This window comes from Oryzias latipes, chromosome 16 (genome assembly GCF_053564925.1).
Source record: "Oryzias latipes strain Hd-rR chromosome 16, Olatipes_Hd-rR_3.1".
NCBI classification, from domain to species: domain Eukaryota; kingdom Metazoa; phylum Chordata; class Actinopteri; order Beloniformes; family Adrianichthyidae; genus Oryzias; species Oryzias latipes.
This window is the reverse complement of record NC_136252.1, coordinates 33,173,784-33,196,182: the sequence shown is the minus strand read 5'-3', so window position 1 is coordinate 33,196,182 and position 22,399 is coordinate 33,173,784. Positions and strand designations below refer to the sequence as shown.

At 39.6% G+C, this 22,399-nt stretch overlaps 1 protein-coding gene across 2 annotated transcripts; it reads left to right on the top strand.

Annotated features, from left to right (window-relative positions):
• Positions 1 to 371: 371 nt before the first annotated feature.
• Positions 372 to 21,658, top strand: LOC101155959 (retinoic acid receptor beta). Of its 2 annotated transcripts, XM_078933266.1 has the most exons (9): positions 609 to 795; positions 6,598 to 6,752; positions 7,352 to 7,438; positions 9,055 to 9,196; positions 14,994 to 15,160; positions 16,827 to 17,003; positions 18,100 to 18,304; positions 18,380 to 18,538; positions 18,700 to 21,658. In XM_078933266.1, the coding sequence occupies exons 1-9, from the start codon at positions 627 to 629 to the stop codon at positions 18,825 to 18,827; spliced, it is 1,389 nt and encodes a 462-aa protein (XP_078789392.1). In that variant the 5' UTR covers positions 609 to 626; the 3' UTR covers positions 18,828 to 21,658. The 2 variants fall into 2 exon arrangements, with proteins under 2 accessions (XP_004078439.1, XP_078789392.1); XM_004078391.4 differs by lacking the exon at positions 7,352 to 7,438 and having other exon boundaries at positions 372 to 795.
• The last annotated feature ends 741 nt before the right edge of the window (positions 21,659 to 22,399 follow it).

The window sequence follows — 22,399 nt, the reverse complement described above, 5'->3', positions numbered from 1 at the left end:
ACGATAGTTTTCCTTCACAAGTGGCTTCATTTTTAATCTGACGGATCCAGTTTGCACGAAACAAACCAAATCTGAAGGTCTGGATCTGATCTTCTCTGAGGACCAACGTGTTTGCTGTTTAACTTCTTCTAACCTGCTGGGAATGAAAGATGACACCTTTGAGGAGGGTGCATTGTGGGTAATGTAGGCCCCCTCTCTTTAAAAGTGAGTGCGGGCTGCGGGGGGGTTGCTGGTCTGCGGCTCTGGAGGCTGGTGGTTTCCAGCGCGCAGGATGATGTCAGACAGCGGCTGGGTCATGTGAAGGGCAGCAGCGGAGGCGGTTCACGGAGAGTTCAGCCGCATACATTAGGTAACACCATCGCTCGCGCTGACATAACTAGTATGAAGCAGGTTAAATTGAGACATTTGTCAATAAAGAGCAGATAAGATTAAGAAGTCCCGCTGCATACTTTGTTATGCAAAACAACCTGCAGACCTGGATGCGCTGAGAGCTGCGGGATTACGCGCTCACGCCCCTCCGAGAGCAGCACGGCGCGGCAAACACCCCCGGTTCCGAGCTCCAAACTCCTGCAGGCGCGCGCCGGGAAGGTGGCCTTTCATCCTGGAGGATTTTCCCGCGGATCATCATGTTCGACTTCATGGACTTTCCCGTCTTCGGTCCCGGAGAGATCGTAGACTTCTACTCCGCGTCCAGCCCCGCGTGCACCCTGCAGGAGCGGGACCGGGACCAGGATCTGGCGGCGTTCTTCCCGGAGCTGATCGATTCGGACTGGCAGGAGCACCGCTGCTCTCAGTGTAGGTACAGACGGACGTCTGAATTTACGCAAAGGTCGATGGAGACGAGAAAACCTCACATCTGATCCTTCCGGACGCGTGCGTAAAAACTCCGAATTCCCTTAAAATTCTTCTGCAGCTCATCATTGATACCATAGTGTTTATTATGCCAAAATATTTTGCATTTATTTAAACGTTTTTATCTAATTTGTCATATTGGCTGCATAATCTACGTGATGTGCACGAAAAGCATCTAAAATAATAAAAAAGGATAAGAAGAAAAGAGTCCTGTTTCACTTCAAACCTTATTTTTCTCAAGCATTCCAGCTCAAATTCAATTAAAATTAAAATTCTTCGGACACTGTTGTATTATATTAAAATCCTGTTCTGTGAAGCACTTAATTGAATGTCTTTGTGTACGAATTGTGCAATACAAATAAACTTGCCTTGATTTTAAATTAAGCTGAAATTTAAGCAAAAATACTTAAACAAAAAGGAAAACCTAAATGGATTCACATGATTTTTTTCTTACAAGAGAAACAGAAAAAAATGCATCATTAGGAGAAACATCGTTTCTCAAAAAAATCCAAAAACTGTAAGAGAGGGAGATTATGCAATAATGTTGCGCAACCTCTTTATTGCTTAAAAAACAACAACAGAGTAGTTCAAGAAGAAGTATCCCTGCTGATCTGGAGTTCTGCTCCGCTCTGAGCCGGTCCATGGGGGGGGACTGTGTTTGGGACAGACTAGAGCCGGTCGGTCGGTTTGGGGTCGCCGCGGGTTCACCGGACGGTCATCAGCTCAGGGGGTCAGGGGGATCTCCAGGGATCCCAGAGATGGAAGAGCAGCAGCAGCAGCAGCAGCCGGCAACTGGAAACCAGCAGCAAAGTGTAAACACACGTCAGGAAAACGCATGCTGAAGATGTTCATCATATTTTGGTTTACAAATATTTTAAATGTGGAGGAAAAAAAACATATTCATAAGCAAAAACATGGAAACTTATATTTTAACGCCTATGATCAAACACTTAAAATCTTAATCCAAGAAGAAATAAAACTCAAGTTAGCTTCCATTTATGTTCAAATATTTTGTACATATTATGTACATTGGTTTCACAAACTAACAGAAGAATTTGGATGCTTTTATCGTGTTGCATTGCGAATTCTTTTGTAACTAATTTAGGCCAGGACTCCAGAAAACTGTTGTTTCTTCTCAAATAGATGAGAAATGTGAAGCCTTTTCGAATTTTTTCTTTTTTTTTTTTAATTATAAATTTGTGGATTACTTCACAAAAGATAACTAAAGTCAGCCTTTACTAGCTTAAAACGTCTAAAGCATTACGTTTTTGTTTTTTGGAACTGTGGGAAGCAAATCTTGTTTGAATTAATCAAACCAGATAAGATTTAGTGTTTTTTTTATTTCAAACCTGGATTGGATTATTGCTTAATATGTGATAAAGTTGATGTTTTGAATTCTAATTTCTACAGGAAGCTGCAGATGAAACAACCAATCAAGTCTTTGAAACGCTCAGATCAGTTTTGAAAGACCGCTTTTAAAATCTCAGTGTTTGTCTTGATTCTTTTTTCTATACAACCTTGAATGTTAACACCCCCAAAGCATGCGCGAATGGCGTCTTTTCTAAAGGCTCGGTGGGACGCATCACACAACACCAACTAAATTGGGAATTGTTTGGCCCCTTCCCCCGAGCGAATCACTTAGCCGCCCCGCCGCTCTGGCTCTGCCGCCCAGTCCTCCCCTCATCAGTCAGTTGGGCTCATGGCTCGCTCCTGCATTGTTTGGCGTCGGAGGAAACCATCCGCCTCATGGGGGTTTCCTCGTTTGTCACGCCGGTTCCGGGTTCAAGCAGAGGCCGCGGGTTGGATGGATGCAGTGGAGTTGGTATTTTCTGCCTCTCCTCCAAATGTAGTTTTTCTTTTTCCACCAGAGGAGTGGAGATGATTGGAGAGCCAGCAGGATGGATGACAAGGCCCCCATCCCTTAGGGTAGAGCGGAAAGATGCTTGAGTGGGTTTCTCTGAATACCTTCTGACAATTGAGTTTCCATGGAAAAAGGAGGCGTTTGCTCGGTTTGGACAGATGTCTGCAGACTTCCCTCCCAGCATCAGCTTCATATCCACTCTCATGCTTGTTTCTGGAGCAGATAGTGCGTGCGGAGCTGTGTGTGCATTCGTCAGGAATAAACGTAATAATAATAATAATGCATGAAAATGAAGGCCAGCTGCAGTTTTCTTTGGAAATTAGCTTTTAGCTGCAGAGTTTTTCACGTGTTTTAATGTAAAAAATGTTGTTTCTGCTACCAATTTTACCTTACAGATTTTCACGCTGGATCTTTTTTTTCTGCTTATATTTAGATGATAATTGTTAGTTGATTTTGTCAGAGTGTGGAGCTGGTTAGTCACTTAGTGCAGTTCAAACTGTGGACTTAAAAATAGCAAATTAAAATGATAAAATTACTTTAAGTGACTTATTTTGGCTTAATGGTAAATTTAGCTTCACACAAACAGGCTAAAAAAAACACCATCTAGTTTTCATTGTCTCCCAGATCCACACTGAGTTTGTGTCGCTGATAAAATACTTTTCCGGGCCTTGAATGCGTTCCTTGAACGGCTCTCTAATCTGTAATGAGTCCGGATTTAGTTCCAGGGCTGCCGTCGCTTCAGGAAAAGTCCCATCACTCAGATGGACGCAGGATAAGGCAGGTTTAAGCTCAGTCTGCTCGTCCCGCTTCCAAGCTCCACCTGTTCATCCAAGATCAGGAGGGGTCAGCTGTGAAATCTATGTGGCATTTTCTTTTAACATTTTGGAGATCAGGCTTTTTTTTCCTCTTTCCAGATGACTTCCTGTCTGATTAATCCTGTTTATGTAAACTGTGGAAAAACAGAAAAAAATGACTGTATTCATCTGCAGTGCGGTTCACTGTTGCCGTTGGCTTTCTTAAAGGTCGCTAGATCACACCATGACCTCATTTGGATAATTGGGTCAGGTTCATGTAATTGCAGAGGGCGTATATGGTTGGTGGGAGGAGCTTACAGAAATCTACCACCAGAAGGGATCTAAAAACATACAACATACATTAATTTGACAATAATAGTGCAGAATTTCCAGTTGTCCCACAAATGTTAGTGTCAGCTTAGATCACTGGAATGACTACGCCAAACCATGTGGCTGGATTTATCACTTCCTGTCTCACGGGAACTAAAGAACCTACGATTCATTCAGTTGTGAGAGAAATTGTGCAAATCTTTCATAACAATGTTTTGTTAAATTTCCAGCATAGAGATGATAGAAAAATGCTTCAAGTTCTGCTCCGGTTATCTTTTGATCAATTGCCAGAGTTTTCCCACTGGTCTTTTAATCATGGAGATGTGGTTTTTAGTCCAAATTTTTACAAGACTGTGTCGTTTTCTAGGACATAGTTTCTGTTGGTTATAGTAACTGAGATCAGCAGAGAGACAAATGTCACAATAAACTTTAATAAAATAAAGAGCAAAAAGCATTATTTGTGTTCTTGTACAGATACTAAAGTCTGTGAAAGAGGCGGTTGTGTAAAATCAGGGCGATGGCTCTCAGGGCTTTCTATGTAGACGCGGCGTGGAGTTAATGGTGGAGCAGGAACAGACGTCTCCTCACACTTATTGTTGAAGGTCATGGAAGGAGAAAGGGCACAATGCTGTGACGGCATTAGTGGCAGTCCTGCCTAGGAGGAAACGGGCGGTGTACGAACAGCAACAAAACATTCACCTACTATAATTAATTCAAGACAAACACGAACATGATGGACTGCATCTGTTTTGGTTCTGACCTTAAAAAAAACCTGGAAGGAACTCGCCTAAAGCTATTCAGCCTGAAAAATGTAGAAAATTGATCCAATAGATGGACGGATGGATAGAAAGATGATTTGTCATTGTCACTCATACAACAAGTTATTATTATTTGACAATTTTACAGTAGTATAATTTATTTAAAGTATTTGGACGATGGATAGTACCTAATTTGTCAATGGCATATGGTCAGTTCTGCATTTATTTTAAAACGATAATATACTGCGATCAAATTTGCAGCTAAAAAATAAATAGATAAAAATGATAATTTAGTCATTAACAATAAGAAATGAGAACTAATTAATTTGCAGCTAAATAAAAAGCATTTCAGTTATTAAAGACAAGAACAAACGAAAAGAGTATTAAAAGAGTTAAAACCAGAATAAATAATCTCCTTTATTTTTATGGGAGTTTTACTGGTAATTTTAATCTATATGACTGTCTTTTATGTTTTAATTGGTTTCCTGTATGGTTGTGGTGTCTATATTTAAACCTCAGGTATGTAAAAATTTGTTTTAAATAAAAATACATTGAATTGCATTGAAATAATATTAAATATACCTAAAAAAAAACATCCAAGCAATACCCCAAAAAAAACCCTACTCATGCCAGCAGTAATGACAACTACAGTGTCCCAGCTCTGCTCAGGGAGCCCACGGTTTCTCAGGATCTGAGCACTTTGGTTCAAAGCTGCCCATTTTTATGCAGTATTTACCTTATTAAGACCTTTATCTAAACTATCCAAAAATACAGTTGTGCTCTTAAAAACCAGAGGGACATCTCCATTTTACATTTCCTCTGCATGATGCAGCCATAAAAATATTGCTCAAATGTCCCTTTTTTCTTTAAAAAAAAAGAAAAATCACTCCACTCTATGCAGAGCAAACTACATTTAAAAGCTCAAAAGAAAATGTCCAACATTGTAAAAGCCTCGTCACACAGCCACTGCATCCATTTTGGCCATATTGCAGGGATGAAAACTGGTCATACATGAATCTACGTGGAAAAAGGGAGATAAGTTGTGGTCTTTAGATGAAATTTTTCCAGATGTATCACACATGAACCACGCTAAAAACACGGAAGAAGAACCAATGAACAAAGCAAAGAACATGTAAATCAACATAGAACATGAACCGTGTGTGATTATTCCTGATTCGTGCATACGTTGAGGGTGATATTAGTTACACGTTGTTGGTACATGCATGAAAAGTCCATTAGACATACGTGGAACTGTACGTGGAACGCATAATTGTTTATAAACTGTGTTAAAAAAAAAGGCGCGTTAATTGTTTAATTTAACCGACCAAAACTTTTGAACAGGTCTAAACCAAACCGCATAAAAATCCTTTTGCTGAAACACATGACAGAAATCTGCGCACACCAATGAATGCAGGAAAAACTTATAAATGATGTTTAGCACATGTTTAGCACACATACATCACCGTCATCTACATAATTGGTGTGTGACACGGCCTTCATATACACAATATCTACAAATCTGAATGTATTCTGGCTTGTATGCGCTCACTCATGTCCAGGTTTATCCTAAGCTAAAGGCTTTAAAGAATACTCTCACCTTGGCTAAAAGTTATGTTAGATTTAGTGCCATATACGCTTCCAGTCAAATTTGTGGAGACACTAGAGGGACTGTCTTTTTATTTGTCCTAGTAGCTAATGCATATGGTGTGGTATGTATTGGTTTTAATTTTTTTATTTTATTCTTATTTTTTTTTAATTAATTTGTTTCAAATTTAGTACTGTGGTTTTTCATATGCTGCCTCTTAACTTGTGTATTCTTTGAGTCTGGAATAAAATCTCTCTCTCTCTCTCTCTCTCTCTCTCTCTCTATATATATATATATATCTCATTCACGATTAAATATAGAAACCTAAGATTTTCGTACTCACGATGGAAGCTTTTTAGGATGGAATGAAACGTTTTCTTGACCTTCCTGTTCGTTATTTTCCGTGTGTGGTTGCAGCGGTGGAGAGCCAGAGCTCCAACTGCAGCTCCGATGACCTCTTCGCCAGTCCCGCCTCCCCTCCTCCTCCTCCACGCACTTACAAGCCCTGCTTCGTGTGCCAGGACAAGTCCTCCGGCTACCACTATGGAGTCAGTGCCTGCGAAGGCTGCAAGGTACCGAGGCCGAGCTTCCCTCCATCGTGTCTCCTTCAGTGCAGTTCTAAATGTTGAGCTTCACCACAGGACTCAATGTCAACTATTGAGTCTATCGTATTGGGCATAATGGGTTATTGGTGAGTGTAAATTATCAAATATACTGTGTAGAGATCAGTTGAGCCGCAGTCACATGGAGCGGGTCGACGGGACTGCGGGTATTGGTGTGGTACGGGCCATAGCGGACACTGGGGTTCCCTTGAGGTTTGGACGACCACTTTAAGGGACGTCATGAAAATGGAACGTACCATTGTTGTGCATGTGAAAGTGGATCGTGAAGTATTCATCAGGCTAATGAAAGTTGGACACGCTTACGGCTTTCATTTTTCAATAAGGAGTGCACATTTATCACGTGAACAGCACTAATGGGCTCCTTGCGGAGTTCACAAGATTTTGGGGGGTTGAAAAAATGAATTGTCCGTACAACGCGTCCACATTTCACCAACTTTACCCTTACTAACCCTTACATATTGGATTAAGGCTGCGGTACGTCTCCGGCAAGTTAACACGAAAGAATAGAATGTTCATATTTACATCTCCACCATCGTGTTTTGTGCCAGATGTCTGTCCCTCCGCAATGCAACCTTCGCGCAGGAGACAAAACTCATCTGTTGACACGACGAAAAAGCTGGAGAAACAGGAAACAGGTCCGTGTTTCAGAATAAAAATGTCTGCTGTACTTTTGAAATAAAAATGAATACATTTGTATTTCACATTCAAGGTGATATGCCCACGCGATAACACCAGTGGCCATTTTTGCCATGGACAATACAAGTTTAGTTTTGGAAGTACTGAAACACGACATCGTCTATGACACAAAAAGTGCATTTTACGAGGACTCAAAGAGGAAGGACAAGGCATGGGGCCTTCTCCTGGGACAAACCACTCTACTGGGAGCAATGGGGGAGGGGGGGATACAAAGGAGACTATGCTTTCATGCCATGTACAGGTTTGATCAATGTTCACCCGCAGACAGTCCATATCCACCCGTAAGGGCAGTTGGGACAAAGGCTTAATTCAACCTTTATGCTGGAGTTCAGGATAAAGTATTTTGATACCAAAAAGAAACGTTTTGGACAATAAATGTCTCCCATCCTTTGGCATCATAACAAACAGCAAGCCTTGGTGGGTGGAGCCAAACACACCGTCAACGACCACTTTTCCGATTTATTTTTGGCATAGAAAAAGTGACTCTCCCAGGAATGACTGAGCATCACAGTCATTTTCCAACATCTGAAGCCAGCGGTTACCACAGAGTGAAGCTATTGCTCACCACCTCCAACACATAATCATACAGGATTAACAGCCGTCATATCTTTAGATATAAAGGGCGTGGCTTTCTAGTGTGCAATTTCACAGATGAGTGTTGAATCTGTACAGTAATAATGATACACTGCTATAAATATCGCCTCTGTTGTTTTGTAAGGAATTAAATAGAACCCATAAATACATGCATTCGTACTTTCATCTCTAGAATATTCTCAAGTGCAACAGAAGGTTGGTACAGGACCATAAAAGAGGGTAAAGACATAACTTTGATTTGAAAAACTCTGAAAAAAGATAACTAGTGGCTAACCAAGGACATAGCAGCTCCTCAAGAACATGAGACCGCTTCTTATCCATGTTCATAAATACATCTGCATTGCAAAGTTGATATAAATTTATTATTACTGGGCCATGGTTAATAGCATATATTTGTCTCACACACCAAAAGTTTGGACACACCTTCCCAGTCATTTGAATGGGAAGGTGTGTCCAAACTTTTGCTCTGTACTGTGTGTGCAGAATTGCACATCTTCCTGCATACTTATTAAAGTAATGGTACTTATAAAAGCAGACCCATAATAAAACAGCATTTTTAGTTTGGTCTGTGATATAAAACCAAATTCTTATTTAATTAAAAATTTGGTAATTGGTTTAGCATTTAATCCGTTTTTTCTTGTTTTGTTTCTCCTGATAGAATTCAGGTTTAAAAGTTCATCTCTTTAGTGTTTCACTATACAGTTTCAAGTTATTCCTTATGGGAATTGCTTGTTTTTTGTGTTTCTACGCAGACATTATTGGCGTTGATTGTATAAAATGATGTCACTTTTTTGAATAAATTACAGAAATTCGTTAGTAGAGTCCGTTTGTTTACATGCTCCTCATCAGAGTTTATTTTAGTCCAACTTTTAAAGCACGTTTCCTGTTTTTGTTTGAAATAACGTTTTCATTTGTTTGTAAAGTGAATCCCTGCTAAGCCCCTCCTCCGGTGTTCTTGCAGGGCTTCTTCCGCCGCAGCGTGCAGAAGAACATGGTGTACACGTGTCACCGCGACAGAAACTGCATCATTAATAAGATCACCAGGAACCGCTGTCAGTACTGCCGCCTGCAGAGGTGCTTCGCTGTGGGAATGTCCAAAGAGTGTAAGTCTGCACTTCCGTCTGGTTCTGGGACTCTCCGGGTCAAATCCTACATCTTCAGTTTAATTCACATGTGAAAGTTTTCTGTCTGCAAAGTCTAGAAGATATGAGGGAATCTGATGGTATTCCGGGGTCAATTAAGGACAGTAGATGTTGGCTTTAGGGAAATGTTCTCAAAATTACAAAAATTAATCATATTTTTCTAAAGAAATCTGAAGAAACTGACTGTGATCAAGCAGATGCTCTCCATACCTGCCAGGCCTTGTGTGCAAACATCAGGAGAAGGTGAATTCCTTTTGTCTAAATTCAGACCTGTGAGGGTTTTCCGGCAAAAACTAAATTTCAAGGTCACGAAAGAGAATATTTAAAACCAGAATCAGACAAAACCTTTTTAACATTTAAGTGTCGATACGTTCCAAGGTGGACCTGCTGCGGTGTTTGGATCATCACTTTGCTCCAGAACCAACGTGCTCCTGAGCTTTAGCTCCTGAACTGTTGGAGGACGTTATCCGAGAAGATGTTCTTGTTCAGGACAGAATTTCTATTTCTATCAGTCATCCAGGTCCCAAAGCTGCAAATCAGCCCATACCATCACACTGCCTCCGCCATGTCCGAGTGTTGTTCTGATGCCGGTTCGCATGAGTCGAGATGGTCCAGAATGTTCCGGACGTTTTTGTGGATCATCAGTTCCTTTCTCCTGGAACTCTCCATGGATCCATCCTTGTCCAAATGTCTCTTTCTGATTGTTGAGTCTAGTTCTATCTTCCACTCCTCTTTATGATCTTCTGGATGAATCTCGGTGGTGTTCTTGGACTCATTTTGGTCCATCGTTCCTCTTAAGGTTCTCCACTGTTTTCTCCATGTGTATGGATCCCTCTGTGGTTCTCTGGAGGCTCAAAGCTGCTATGAGGTCTATCGGATCTTTTCAGACTAAAATAGACATTTTCTTTTCCGTTATTTATTTAGACCAGAACTAGTTAATAATAGTTACCTGTTCTCCAGCGCTCTGTTTCCCCATTGCTGCTGATTTGCTGACTTGTGTTTTTTCATGTTCCAATTGACTGACTGAGCACACCTGATCCAGGTAAAGAGCAGCAAAAGGTGCAGGGAGACCAGGACTGAGCAGCCGTGATTTGGATGCAGCACGATGAGAGTTTTTGTTTTCAGATCCGTCAGACAGCTTCTGCTGAAACGTTTCTATATTCAGGTCTTTGTGCTACTAGACAAGCTGAACTCCAAAACAATATTAATCGACCATAATTCAGGATTTACTGAGGTAGGAGGTAATTATCATTCTTTTAAGGTCAGGCAGGATGTAATTCCAACATTTATGAATCCAAAGTTTTATTTCACCCGAAGACCCCCTTGAAAACGAGATGACACATCTCAAGGGGCTTATCCTCCAAACAAATAAATTGGAAATTGGAAACTTTGTTGGGATGGAAAATATAATGTCCTGGCCAACAGGCACCAGCAGATCTAAACAGCATCAGGAAGCAGGTGTGAGGATGTTATAGATGTAATTTAAACATTAAATACATAAATGTTTTCATAGACCGGTCTTTTTTTTTCTTTTTTTGAGTTTGCAGTTTTTCCTAACCTTCAATGGTACATTTTATCGTTATCCTCTGTAAAATATCTGCAGTTGCTTTGAACTTGATTTGTTCTCTAGATTTCACTTAGGAACCATTAAAATTTGGTCCAAATTTCTCTCTAAACCACAACAAAGTGGAAGCGAAACAATCAGACGTCCAACTTTTAAGGTGTTTTTGTACGAATATAAAGAAGCCACTAAAACTGATATTTTCAAAATATAATACCGTATTTTCTGGACTCTAAGTCGCTGCGGAGTATAAGTCGCACCAGCCCAAAAATGCATTATAAAGTAGAAAAAAAACACAGATAAGTCGCACTGGACTATAAGTCGCATTTTGACGGGAAATTTATTTGACAAAATCTGAGACAAAGAACTAATAACTTGCACAACCTCATATGATACAATCATAACAGACTGTTTATCTCATAATTTCACAGTAATTCTTTCTCATACCTATTTATTTATTCTGTTCATGAAGCATCATTGGCCAACTAATACTCTGTTTTCATCCTGTATTTGTAGAAACAGTTGTCATTTTTATTGCATTTCTGAATCTATGAAATCATTGGAATATAGAATATTATGTTGTTAGCCTTCAAGATCTTATTGTAAAAAAAGGTTTGCTGATTCTCTGAGTCACTTAACATACTCTTAATACTTAACATACCTCATACATCAAATTGACCCAGGAACATCATCTCTGTTCCTCACAAATGAACATAACAGGAGGGTTAACAATGTATTTATTTCAATTTATTTCTAAGTCGCTGCGGAGTATAAGTCGCACCCCTTGCCAAACTATGAAAAAAAGGGCTACTTTTAGTCTGGAAAATACGGTAAATGAGAATCTACAGTTTGAACAACTTTATTAGCAGCATCCTCGTAACGGTAGACAGCTGGTTGCTGAATGTTCTGCATTATTATTATGTTCTATGGGAACAACTGACACAATAAATCCATAGTATGTTTTTTTTTTTTACTTTGCTAGCTTGGTTGTTTTAATTTAACGGTTGGTGCAGCCGCTTTAAGAAAATCAGATTGAAATTAAAATGGACAAGACAGTTTTTTCTGCGGCCAGCCGTCCCACAGACTGGTACCAGTCCGTGGCCCGGGGATCGGGTACCACTGGATTCAAACACATATACCAAAAATAATTATTTTTACCGTTTGTGCTGTTTTTTGGGTTACGGCCACAGCGAATCATCTGCCTTAATCTACCGTCTGCATCTTCCTCACTCACATAATTCACTCTTCTACATCCATGATCCTCCTCTTTGGTCTTTCCTGGCAGCTCCAACCTCATCATCCTTTCGCCAACATCATCACCGTTTCCCCTCTAAACATCTCCATCTGCTTCCCTGAATTTATCTCCTAAACCTCTAACATGGTCATTTCCACTGATGGATCCACTCTGGATTGGTCACTCCCAAAGAGAACCTCAACATCTTCAGATCAAACTTGTCTGAAAATGTAAAGCATCTACAGTCAGATGACTCTAAGCCTTCTTACAGACTATGACTCCTTAACCCCCTAACTAAACCCCTAACTAAACAACTGTGTGGTCTATTTTTAGTGTACTGAGGAAACGAGTTTGACTGAACTCCTTTCAATTTTAAGGAGGTTCAGAATGACCGGTTAAGGAATACAGAGATGGACCTTCGGGACCGTGCTGGATCTGGATGTGGAGCAGCAAACGGTTCAGTAGAATCAGGTCAGACTGGCCTCAGATCTCCTCCATCAAACGGCCAGTTTCCTGGATGAAGCTGAGTGGCGTTGGAGCGCCTCGCTGCATGGAGGAAACCTTCACAGCACCGACCTAGATAAGCAAGAATCTGATATGTTGCAGAAACCGGGGGGGGTGGGGAGTTGGAGAGCAAGCACCAGGTCAGCGGCGCCAGATCCACCCTGCCACATGTTCATTGTTGCTCATCCACATTCAGACACATTACGTAAAGGCCTCACATGGATCAGACAGATGTATGCTATGTAACAGCACCCTGCCTGGCTGTGTGAGTTTGTGTGTGGGAGTAACACGATCTCACAATGACGGCTGCATGTAGGGCAACCAGGGGAAGGAGGAGGAGGAGGAGCTGGGAGACGGAGGTGTTGCATAATCCTGAGCTCCCCTGACATGTGTGTGGCTGCCAGAGCCGAGTCAGTGGGACGCGCTGAAACATGTTGACACGGTTAAAGCGAGCAATTATAAAAGGCTAACCTGGTTAGGCTGTGTTTTCCCCGCTTCACGTGCTCGCTGGTGACCCACACAGATCCTCGCCAGCCGCCTGCCTTCACCCAAAATGAAAACCCTTGATCTGTGCTGGATTAGGGTGGAGGTGTGAGGAACTGGCCTCTTAACAGAATTATGTACTGCAGGGAAAAGGACTAAAACCATCAGCTCCAACCAGAAAATCAAATGTTTTCATGCGTTCCTGAATTGCATGCGATGCATATTTTGAATATTTGTAGTAGGACATGTTGACTTCCTGTAGCTTGGCGGTAAAACTATTATTTTCAGGAATAGGTGTGGGTGAATAATAATTTCTTCCTTGTGAATAACAAGTTTTTATCTGTTTCCCTTTCAATCCTTTGCTGTTATATAAGAGTTTCAACTCTGTTATGAATTATAGTTGTGTTTTACAGTGTTTGGTCAGAAAAAACACAGTTTATCTGCATCGGTCATATGACAAAAAAATCAAAATATTTCACAATATTTCTAATGACCAGATAGAAATATAAAAAATGCAGCAAAACCCAAATTAACAACTACTTCTACAGGTAACAAAACGGAGCTGTCGTTGCTCAAAAGTTGAGTTCTGGAAAAGTTTGTCCTAAATTTAAAACAAAAGCTTCACTTGAATTAAATCATGAGAATTCAGACGTTGATAGAGATGGCTGTCACTATGGTCACATGACCCATTGTTTTGTGTAGTTTGTGTTTTTTTTCTGCATCCGTTCCAAACTAACCACTGATGGGAAAACACAGCTTTACAAAAATAAAAGCTTTTTATTTTCTTCCATCAATAATGTTCAAGGTTCTGGTTTTCTGCGCTACAAAAACAGACCCCTTGGAAATAAGTCAAAAATTCTTAGAATTTTTAAAACTTCCTTTAGTTAAGCAAACCAAATCTCCCAATGGGGTGAGAACAATGGTCTTACCAAGAATTGTTTGGAAAAACTAAGACATACTTTTCTAAACTGAGATCATTTTAGCACTGAAAAACTTTCTTATTACAATTATTTTTCTTACAAGACAGAATAAAGAGAAATTTTCTTGAAACAAGAGTAGTTTTTCTTTCTGAAGATTCAATTTTTGCAGTGTGATGGTAAAATAATTAATCAATCGATAAATCAGTTAATTGATTTAAGTCTCAAGCAAACGACACATTCACAAAACACATATTATTAAAAATACAGACAAAATAACTGACATTTCTTATTGTTCATATTTTTGGAGTAATACGCATTTAAATATTATTGTTATTTTTAATTTCTTTGGCTGCTGTTAACTGCTGCTACAATAAAATGAACATAACAAAAAAAAAAGACAAGTTAACGTTAAAACCCTAAAGGATAGTTGTTCCTGGGCTCTCCAGGGTTAAAAAAATGTGTTTATAGATTTAGTGTCTTTGATTTGTGGTTGAATATCAGTCCCATGACCTGATATGCTGCAGTAAAACGCAAATGACGAATGAATTCATCTTTCTTTAACTTTTGTTCTAAATTGAGGATTTTGGAAAATTTCATGTCCTTCAAATCAAAATTCTTCTGTTTTCAAATGTATTATCTTTTTATAAGGTAAACATTTATAATATTTTACTATAGCTGTAAAATTTATCATTTTTTTATTTAAAAAAGTAGATTTAATTGAACAGTTTTAGTCCTTTTAGTTTTTCATTTATCATTTATTTTTCACTGCCAATATCAAAAAATTCTTAGTTTGAGAAAACATCTTTTTTCTCAAAAATAGGAATTCTTGGTAAGACCTTTTCTTACCTCAATAGCAATTTTTGGTGCTTATTTAAGGGAAATCTACATTTTTGACCTGTTTTTACTGTAGTTTCTGAACGCACTTCAATCTGGAAGTTAGTCTGTTGCTTCTTGTACGTCTGTAGGAACCCTGGTATAGAATAAAAATTAGTTAAAGAAATAACACAACCACAAGATCAGTTTAAACTTCTCCTGCATCCATGTGCTCCTCTTCAGCGGTGAGAAATGACCGGAGCAAAAGGAAGGCGAAGAAGGAGGCGGTCAAGATGACCATCATGGAGACATACGAGCTGACGGCAGAGCTCGGCCTCGTCGTGGAGAAGATCTGCAGAGCTCACAGAGAGACGTTTCCCTCCCTTTGCCAGCTGGGAAAATACACCACAGTGAGTTTCAGCAATCTAAAGCTCTGAACTCATTCTGAACACACAGCTAGGGCACGTGTGGCGCCTTCAAGAACGAGCTGAACGTGGGTTCTTCAACGCGCTTTTTAGCGTACGGTGTTCACACTGGTCTGTTGCTACCTGATACTGGCGCGCCTCCTCACAGTTGGTGTGAAATGTCAAAGCGGTGCAAATCTGGAGAATCTTGCTCCAGTCTTTTGTATGTAGAGCCGCAAAAACAAACTTAAAAAAACTGGCATAGCGATGCGTGCATGTGAGAATTGCGAAGGCAGAAGCCCAAAACGTGCATATGCGCGCATTTACATAGACTTTTCAGTGGAGGTGGTTGCTCGAAAGCACGTTTCTGTTCCGTTGAACGTAGATGCCTTTGAATTCAGCTTTTGCTGAAACCAGCAGCAGAACTGTGTGGAAATGTCATGTTGTAGATCCACGTTTGAATATGATTAGGTGAAGAGTTAATCCATCATGTTCCACTGAAGACATCTCTATCAGCAACAAAAAAACTGCAAGGTTCCTCTTGGGTATGATGAGTCAGATTACAATAATCCATGGGATGTAAAGCGTGTTTAAACAGAGTTATGAGGACATTTCAGGCTTCATCGTAAGGCGAGGTGGAGTTTTCTTTTTGAAAGCCTGAATGAGAGGAGGATGAGTCAGAACTGGAAGAACGGGTAGCCTTCCTCCGACTGGAAAATATATATATAAATATATGTACTGATGTCATGTTGTGGACATGATGCAAAATTAAGTTTGTGCGAGACGTCACTACAAAAATATCAGTTATGTAATTTCCTTAAAAAAGTCTTGTAACCTGCTACCTGCTGCAAACAAAAGCTGAGCTTAGAGCTGATATTCAGGCATGGGAGGTTTTAGGATGACCATTCTGTGTTGAAATCCACAAAAAAGAGAGACCAAAAAACAACTCGGATCCTTGACCCTGACACCCTTTTGGTGTCTTCTTTTAAAAATTGTACTTATTATGAAATTAAAAAAAGATTTACAGTGACAGACGTAGACTGATTGTGTGGCTTTTTACACTCCAAGCGGAAAGATGTGCAATTTAAACCAGTGAAATATGTAATATAAGGTATAGCTTATTATTTATTTAGCACTCTGCGGTGGTCGGTCCTCATGCATCAGCTGCAGCAGAGCCATGTGCAGGTTCTGTAGCCGTTACCATGACAACACATCACAAAGCGTATCAAATAGTCCACTTCTTGTATAAAAAAAAGTAAAAACATTGATTAAAAAGATTAATAAAACAAGATTAAAGTACTGATAATGGATGAAATATTAATTTATTTTATAAATTAATTAATATTAATAAATAACTTTTTATATTTAAAAACATATTTCCTCTGGCACTGAAGTTATGTCATTATTGACCTTTTTATAATTCAAAAAAACAAACAGATTTGAGGTAATCAACAGGTTTTGTTTGGTTGCGCATGATGTTCACTTTTTAACTGGAATACCATAAACTAACAAAAAGCACTTTATGATTTTTTCATTTGTTGCATGTTAACAGCAGTTACAATGCATTTGTATGTATATTCTAACATGTTATCATGCAAAAGTGTCCCCCTCCCTCCACAATAACACCCCCCCCCCCCCCCCCCCCCCCCCCCGTGTTGTTTTCCTTCCCCAGAACTCCAGTTCAGACCACCGGATCCAGCTGGACCTCGGCCTGTGGGACAAATTCAGCGAGCTTGCCACTAAGTGCATTGTAAAGGTGGTGGAGTTTGCCAAGCGGGTGCCGGGCTTCACCGGCCTGACCATCGCTGACCAGATCACTCTGCTCAAAGCTGCCTGCCTCGACATCCTGGTAAATATTCTGTCTTCTCCTCAACTTGTCTTCTAAATCCTCATTTGTGTCGGGCAGTTGTTTATTGATAAACTCAAAAGTGCGTTGTTTTTTTCTGTTTATATTTGTGCGTGTAATATGCTATTTGTCATTTTAACAATAAAAATTTGAATTAATAAACCTCTCGGTTTTATTGTTCTATATTTAGCGTTTTTTTATATTTACTTGGCATATTTCTGTAAAGCTTTTGTGAAATTTTGTGATCTTAGTGTGTGAATTCGCCCATTATTGGACTTCAGACTGTTGGCGAAAATGCATAAATAAATAAAAACATAAAGAAATGAAAGTTAGGATAAATTAGGATTTAAATGAGTACAAAAACAACTTTTTTTCAAAATGTAATCCCTCGCTATATCACTTTTTTACAGTTTTCTTGTGCAATTTTATATTCTTTTTTTTTTTTTTTACAATGCATTGTGTTCTATGTTTCTTCTCTGCTGTACAGAGTGAGTTTATTTTTGCCAAACTTACATAAATCTTTGATTGCCATCTGATCTATGTTTTCATTCTATGGTACTGGACTTATTTTCCTTATTTTTTTAAGAAGAAATAAATTTTAAGAGTTTAAACAAGAGAGAAAATTGTGAAAATGTTCATTTCTGTCAGAGAAAAGTGGAAAATGTGTGCAGTGAGGGGATTTACAGCCTTTAAACATCGATATAGTTGACATTTTTGCAGATTTTGTCTAATGCATGTTTTTTTTAGATGGGAACACTCTATATAGATAATGAGCATATGGATATATAGCTTGTGACGCCTATTTGTTAGCACATTTAGGGTCATTTGAACCCAACAGAGCTTCAAACTTTACTTTGTCCCGCCCAATTGCCGCTTCAGAAATGTATCAGAATTGGGAAGAGTAAATTCCAGTCGGTATGCCTTTCCTTCCTCTTTCTTGTCTATTTTTATAGTCTAGAATTTAATAGCCTTCCAGATTTTCTGTCCAACATTTATCTGCACGTTAGATGAAAGGGAGATGAAAGAACATCTGTTTCTCCCAACAGCTGGAAGCAAAGAACATGTGAACCTTTTTATTTCCATTTTTGTTTCTCCTCAGATTTTACGAATTTGCACTCGCTACACTCCGGATCAGGACACCATGACCTTCTCCGATGGGCTGACTCTGACCCGCACTCAGATCCACAACGCCGGATTCGGGTCTCTGACCGATCACGTCTTCACGTTTGCGGGACAGCTGCTGCCGCTGGAGATGGATGAGACGGAAAGTGGGCTTCTCAGTGCCATCTGTCTGGTTTCTGGAGGTAGGACGGTTTGAAGCGCTTCCGCCGCTCCAGCGGTGAGGATGAAAGACTCGTTTTTGTTTTCCCTCTGAGTAGACCGCCAGGACTTAAAGGAGCCGTCTAAGGTGGATGTTCTGCAGGAGCCCCTGCTGGAGGCTCTGAAGATCTACTCCCGTAAGCGGCGTCCCAGCATGCCCCTGATGTTCCCCAAGGCCCTGATGAAGATCACTGACCTACGCAGCATCAGCGCTAAAGGTCAGGCTTTGCCTGCAGCTTTCAGACTATGAGAGCGAGATGCTTTGAGTGACGTGAGCAGGTTTTGGTTCAGACGACGCTGCTAACTTGCTAAGCAGAGGCTTCCGGGTGGATTTTGTAGATGTCAAAGTGAGTGGTAAATGCTCATTTGGTTTCCACAGGAGCTGAAAGAGTGGTGTCACTAAAGATGGAGATCCCGGGCTCCATGCCGCCGCTGATCGAGGAGATGCTGGAGGACCTGCAGAACCTGGAGAGCTGCCAGCGAGGACACACAAGTTTTTCCCTCTGAAGCTGCACACAAAACTTTTCTTTCTTCCCAGAGAGATCACTAACACGGTCAGCAGATTCATCCAGAGGTTCACTAGTGTCTTACCTCAGTTACAGTCTATGGAGCGGCGATGCTGCGACCTGCTGCAAGGCGGTTCAGCTGTTGCAATAAAGGTTCTTGAGTTACAGAAAAGCTAGCTTCCTCTGAGCTCAGCGCTCAGTGGAGGAAAAATAGAATGATGCAGTAACGTTTTAACCTCTCTAAGTTTTCCTTCAGCAGTTTTCCTGCAGGCGCATCAGGATAACGTCTTTGCTGCGCCTGATTTGAACTTTATTTATGTTTGCATGAGTTACCACCTGGATTCATTTTACCTCATTGCCTGTAGCGTTAGTTATAGAAAGTGAAATGAAAAGGGCAATATTTTGTTTTAAATGTTTTTTTTGAATACTCGGTCAGAATACAACTGTCAGAGGAAAAGGGAATCGCCTGATATTTATAACAAAACTGTCCGGAACACGGAAAAGGACAAAAAGGTGAATTTGCTCTCAGAAGTTACAGTTCTTGGTAGGAAGCTTTTGTTTGGAGCATCTCAAAGTTGAATTTCTAACTTGAAAATTTGAAGATAATCTTGAAGTAAGAAATCATTTGTGAAGACTTAAGCTCAAAATTGGACATTTTACTGTTTTTAAATTCACATCATAAGAAAACAAATTGTTTTACACACACATAAATGTTAATCACAGCACAAAGTGTGTTAGGAACTTCAGTGGACGTTAATGCATCCATGTTTGTTTCCCATGACTTCCTAACGGAAACTCGTTTAATTTCAATATTCCCATTAATGACGACAGATTATCAAGACAAATGAAATGTAGCCCAAAACTAGAGCATAACTTCACTACGTCTACAGGCTCTAGCATGCAGAAGCCAATGAGATGAGTTTCCTACCCTGGTCATTGAGATCTACCACCTTGCTTGCTTTCCATTCACCCTTTGCCCCCTCACTGCTGATTATCTTTAACTATATCCGTTGCAAGTTGGAATCTGGCAGGGCTCCATCACCGACTCTGTTCATAATCTTTAGGGACAGAACTTGTAGGCACAGCTAGGGGGTCTGGTTAAGGGAACACAGGAGTCCCTCTCTGTTCTTTGCAGATGATGCTGTCCTGTTGTCTTCATTTAGCCAGGACCTCCTGCAAGCAATTGGGGTGTTTTAAAAGTGTGAAGCTGATGCGATGAAGGTCAGAACTGCCAACTTTGAGGCCATGTTCCTTGACCAGAGAAAGGTACTTTGTCCTCTCTGGGTGGTTGAAGTGCTCCTGCCCCGGGTGGAGGAGTTTAAATATCTTGGGTCTTGTTCACGAGTGAGGGAAGATCAGAGCATGATTGGAGCAGTGTCTGCTATTATGTGGTCGTTTTCGGTTTTAATTGACTAAACCCCCCTGATCCAGGTAAGTAGCAGCAGGCAGGACATGGAAGTCTGGAAAATAAGCAGGACAGAGGATCTTGAGGACCAGGGTTGATGACACGTATTAGCACGGACAAAATAACATGTTGCATCGGAAGGTTAATGGCTATATGCAGTCAGGACCATAAATATTTGGACAGACACATTTTTTCTAATTTTGTTTCTGTACATTAACTAAAATTTAAAAAAATCCACGTATTATTAAAAACAGATTTATATTAAATGACAAAAGTTTAAAAAAGGGTTGTTTTTTTTTTGTTCCAAAATCAACAAACCTTCATTTAGTGATTAGTAGTCTTTATGGAAAAATAACAAAAACATATCTGACTCATTTAATTTCTAATAAATGGTTGGTCATCTATGTTGAGTCCAAATGTAATACTTCCAAAAGGGCCAACTTTGGAAACCTAACCCTCTGAGTACAGACTTTATGGGGATAGCCCCTGAATTTGGACTCAATATTGAGTCGTCAGCATAAAAGCTTCACTCCTTAACAAGTTTGTCTTCACTGATACAAGTTGTCCCCTTTCATCTGCTAAGTTATGAATGTCCCAAATTGACTGAAATAATCGTATTTTTCCCACATTTATCAACACGCAAACGATGCGTCACTTTGTGGTATAATAAATGGCTGCTTGTTTCTTGGTGGAGGTCAGATTCTTAGATTGCTTTGCTGGAAATCTTTTTGATTGTAATGCATTGTAAAAGAGTTATTATGCTGTTGTTGAACTAATGTTTTACAGGACTCTATATCTTCTTAATATGTCTAAACAAAAATGTAATTCCATTTTATCACAGAGCATTTATGTCAGTCACTATCAGAGCTGCAACATTATATGTTTCTCTGCTGAATTTGTGTTTTTGATGACTGTGTAAAAATTTACCATGAACTTGTTTTTAGCCATGGTTGTAGTGTTGCATAGTGTTAGTATTGGTTCTGTTCTCCACTCTGGATCCTTTTCCCTCTCTTATAGCACCGCCATCAGGTGAAAAATGATATTGACTTTTCGTTCATGGTCAAATTTTAATAAGACTTTAAATATTTCCTTCAGTTTGACATTTTTTTTTGGTTGAAATTAGGTAACGAAGTAGGTAATATGCTAAATAAATGTGGAAGAATGGAAAAAAAAATCAAATATGTTCTAAAATATCTCAAAAACTGAAGTTAATTTAGACTCTTGCTTTGAAGATCATTCTCACATGTGCCTACAATGTCTGTGCCAATTTTATCCAGAAGAACATTTTTACGGTTTTGGTAGTAATTTTTTTAATTTCATGTCTCATATGAAATGTGATAACTGCTACATAAATGTTATTTACGTTGATTTGCTTTTATATCATCTAACATTTCAAATGTTTGTCTATTAAAATTGTGTATACTGAATTTTCATTGCTTTCAGTTCTTCTTTTAAGGTGGTTTTGCTGTCGGACCATAAAAAAAAACAAACAAACATGTAAATAAGCAGCAAACGATTCCTCCACCCATCCAGGTGGACCATCATAACCAAGAAATGTAAAAAAACAAAGCACTTAAGTAATGTATGACCTTTCATATATTCTCAATGCAGCGGCTTATACTGCCATCTGCCCTGTTAAGGAATTGCATACATCAGGGGTGGATTTACCGGTAAATTGGAAAATGTACTTTTTGTTTCACTGCTGAACTGAGTTAGGTTTGATAACATCTTGACTACAGTCAGTAGGTTAATAGAAACCATTACAATAATGAAGATATATAGTTTTTCTTTCCATTTGCATCTAAACCTGCCTTGTTTTTCCACTACTTTTTTCAAATGGACATTTATATTTTTTCCTCCTGCCTTTTATGGCTTTCTGTGTTCTTTTCTTTCTGTGAACTTTTTTCTGGAAGTGCAAATGTTTACATTAGGTAACTTAATCTTGCAATGTGTCTTTTTGTTTCAGAGATCTTCTGAGGAAGGACCCTTTTGAAGCAGCAGGGGTACAAGGAGGAGGCAGGATTGCATCCAAAGCTGTTTGAGGGGTATTGAGGGTGGGGATGTGCAGACAATGCCCCTTGTTATCAGTCACCTCATCAGTAGAGATGAAAAAATAGAGGGAGACCCCATCACTACTGACCCTCAACCATTGACTGCATATGAGAACT

What these genes read in the sequence shown, in the direction of transcription:
- LOC101155959 (XM_078933266.1), top strand. Translation starts at nt 627, where the DNA reads ATGTTCGACTTCATGGACTTTCCCGTCTTCGGTCCCGGAGAGATCGTA. An exon ending in GGAGCACCGCTGCTCTCAGT is followed by an intron (nt 796 to 6,597) that starts GTAGGTACAGAC and finishes GTGTGGTTGCAG; the next exon opens with CGGTGGAGAGCCAGAGCTCC. An exon ending in GTGCCTGCGAAGGCTGCAAG is followed by an intron (nt 6,753 to 7,351) that starts GTACCGAGGCCG and finishes GTTTTGTGCCAG; the next exon opens with ATGTCTGTCCCTCCGCAATG.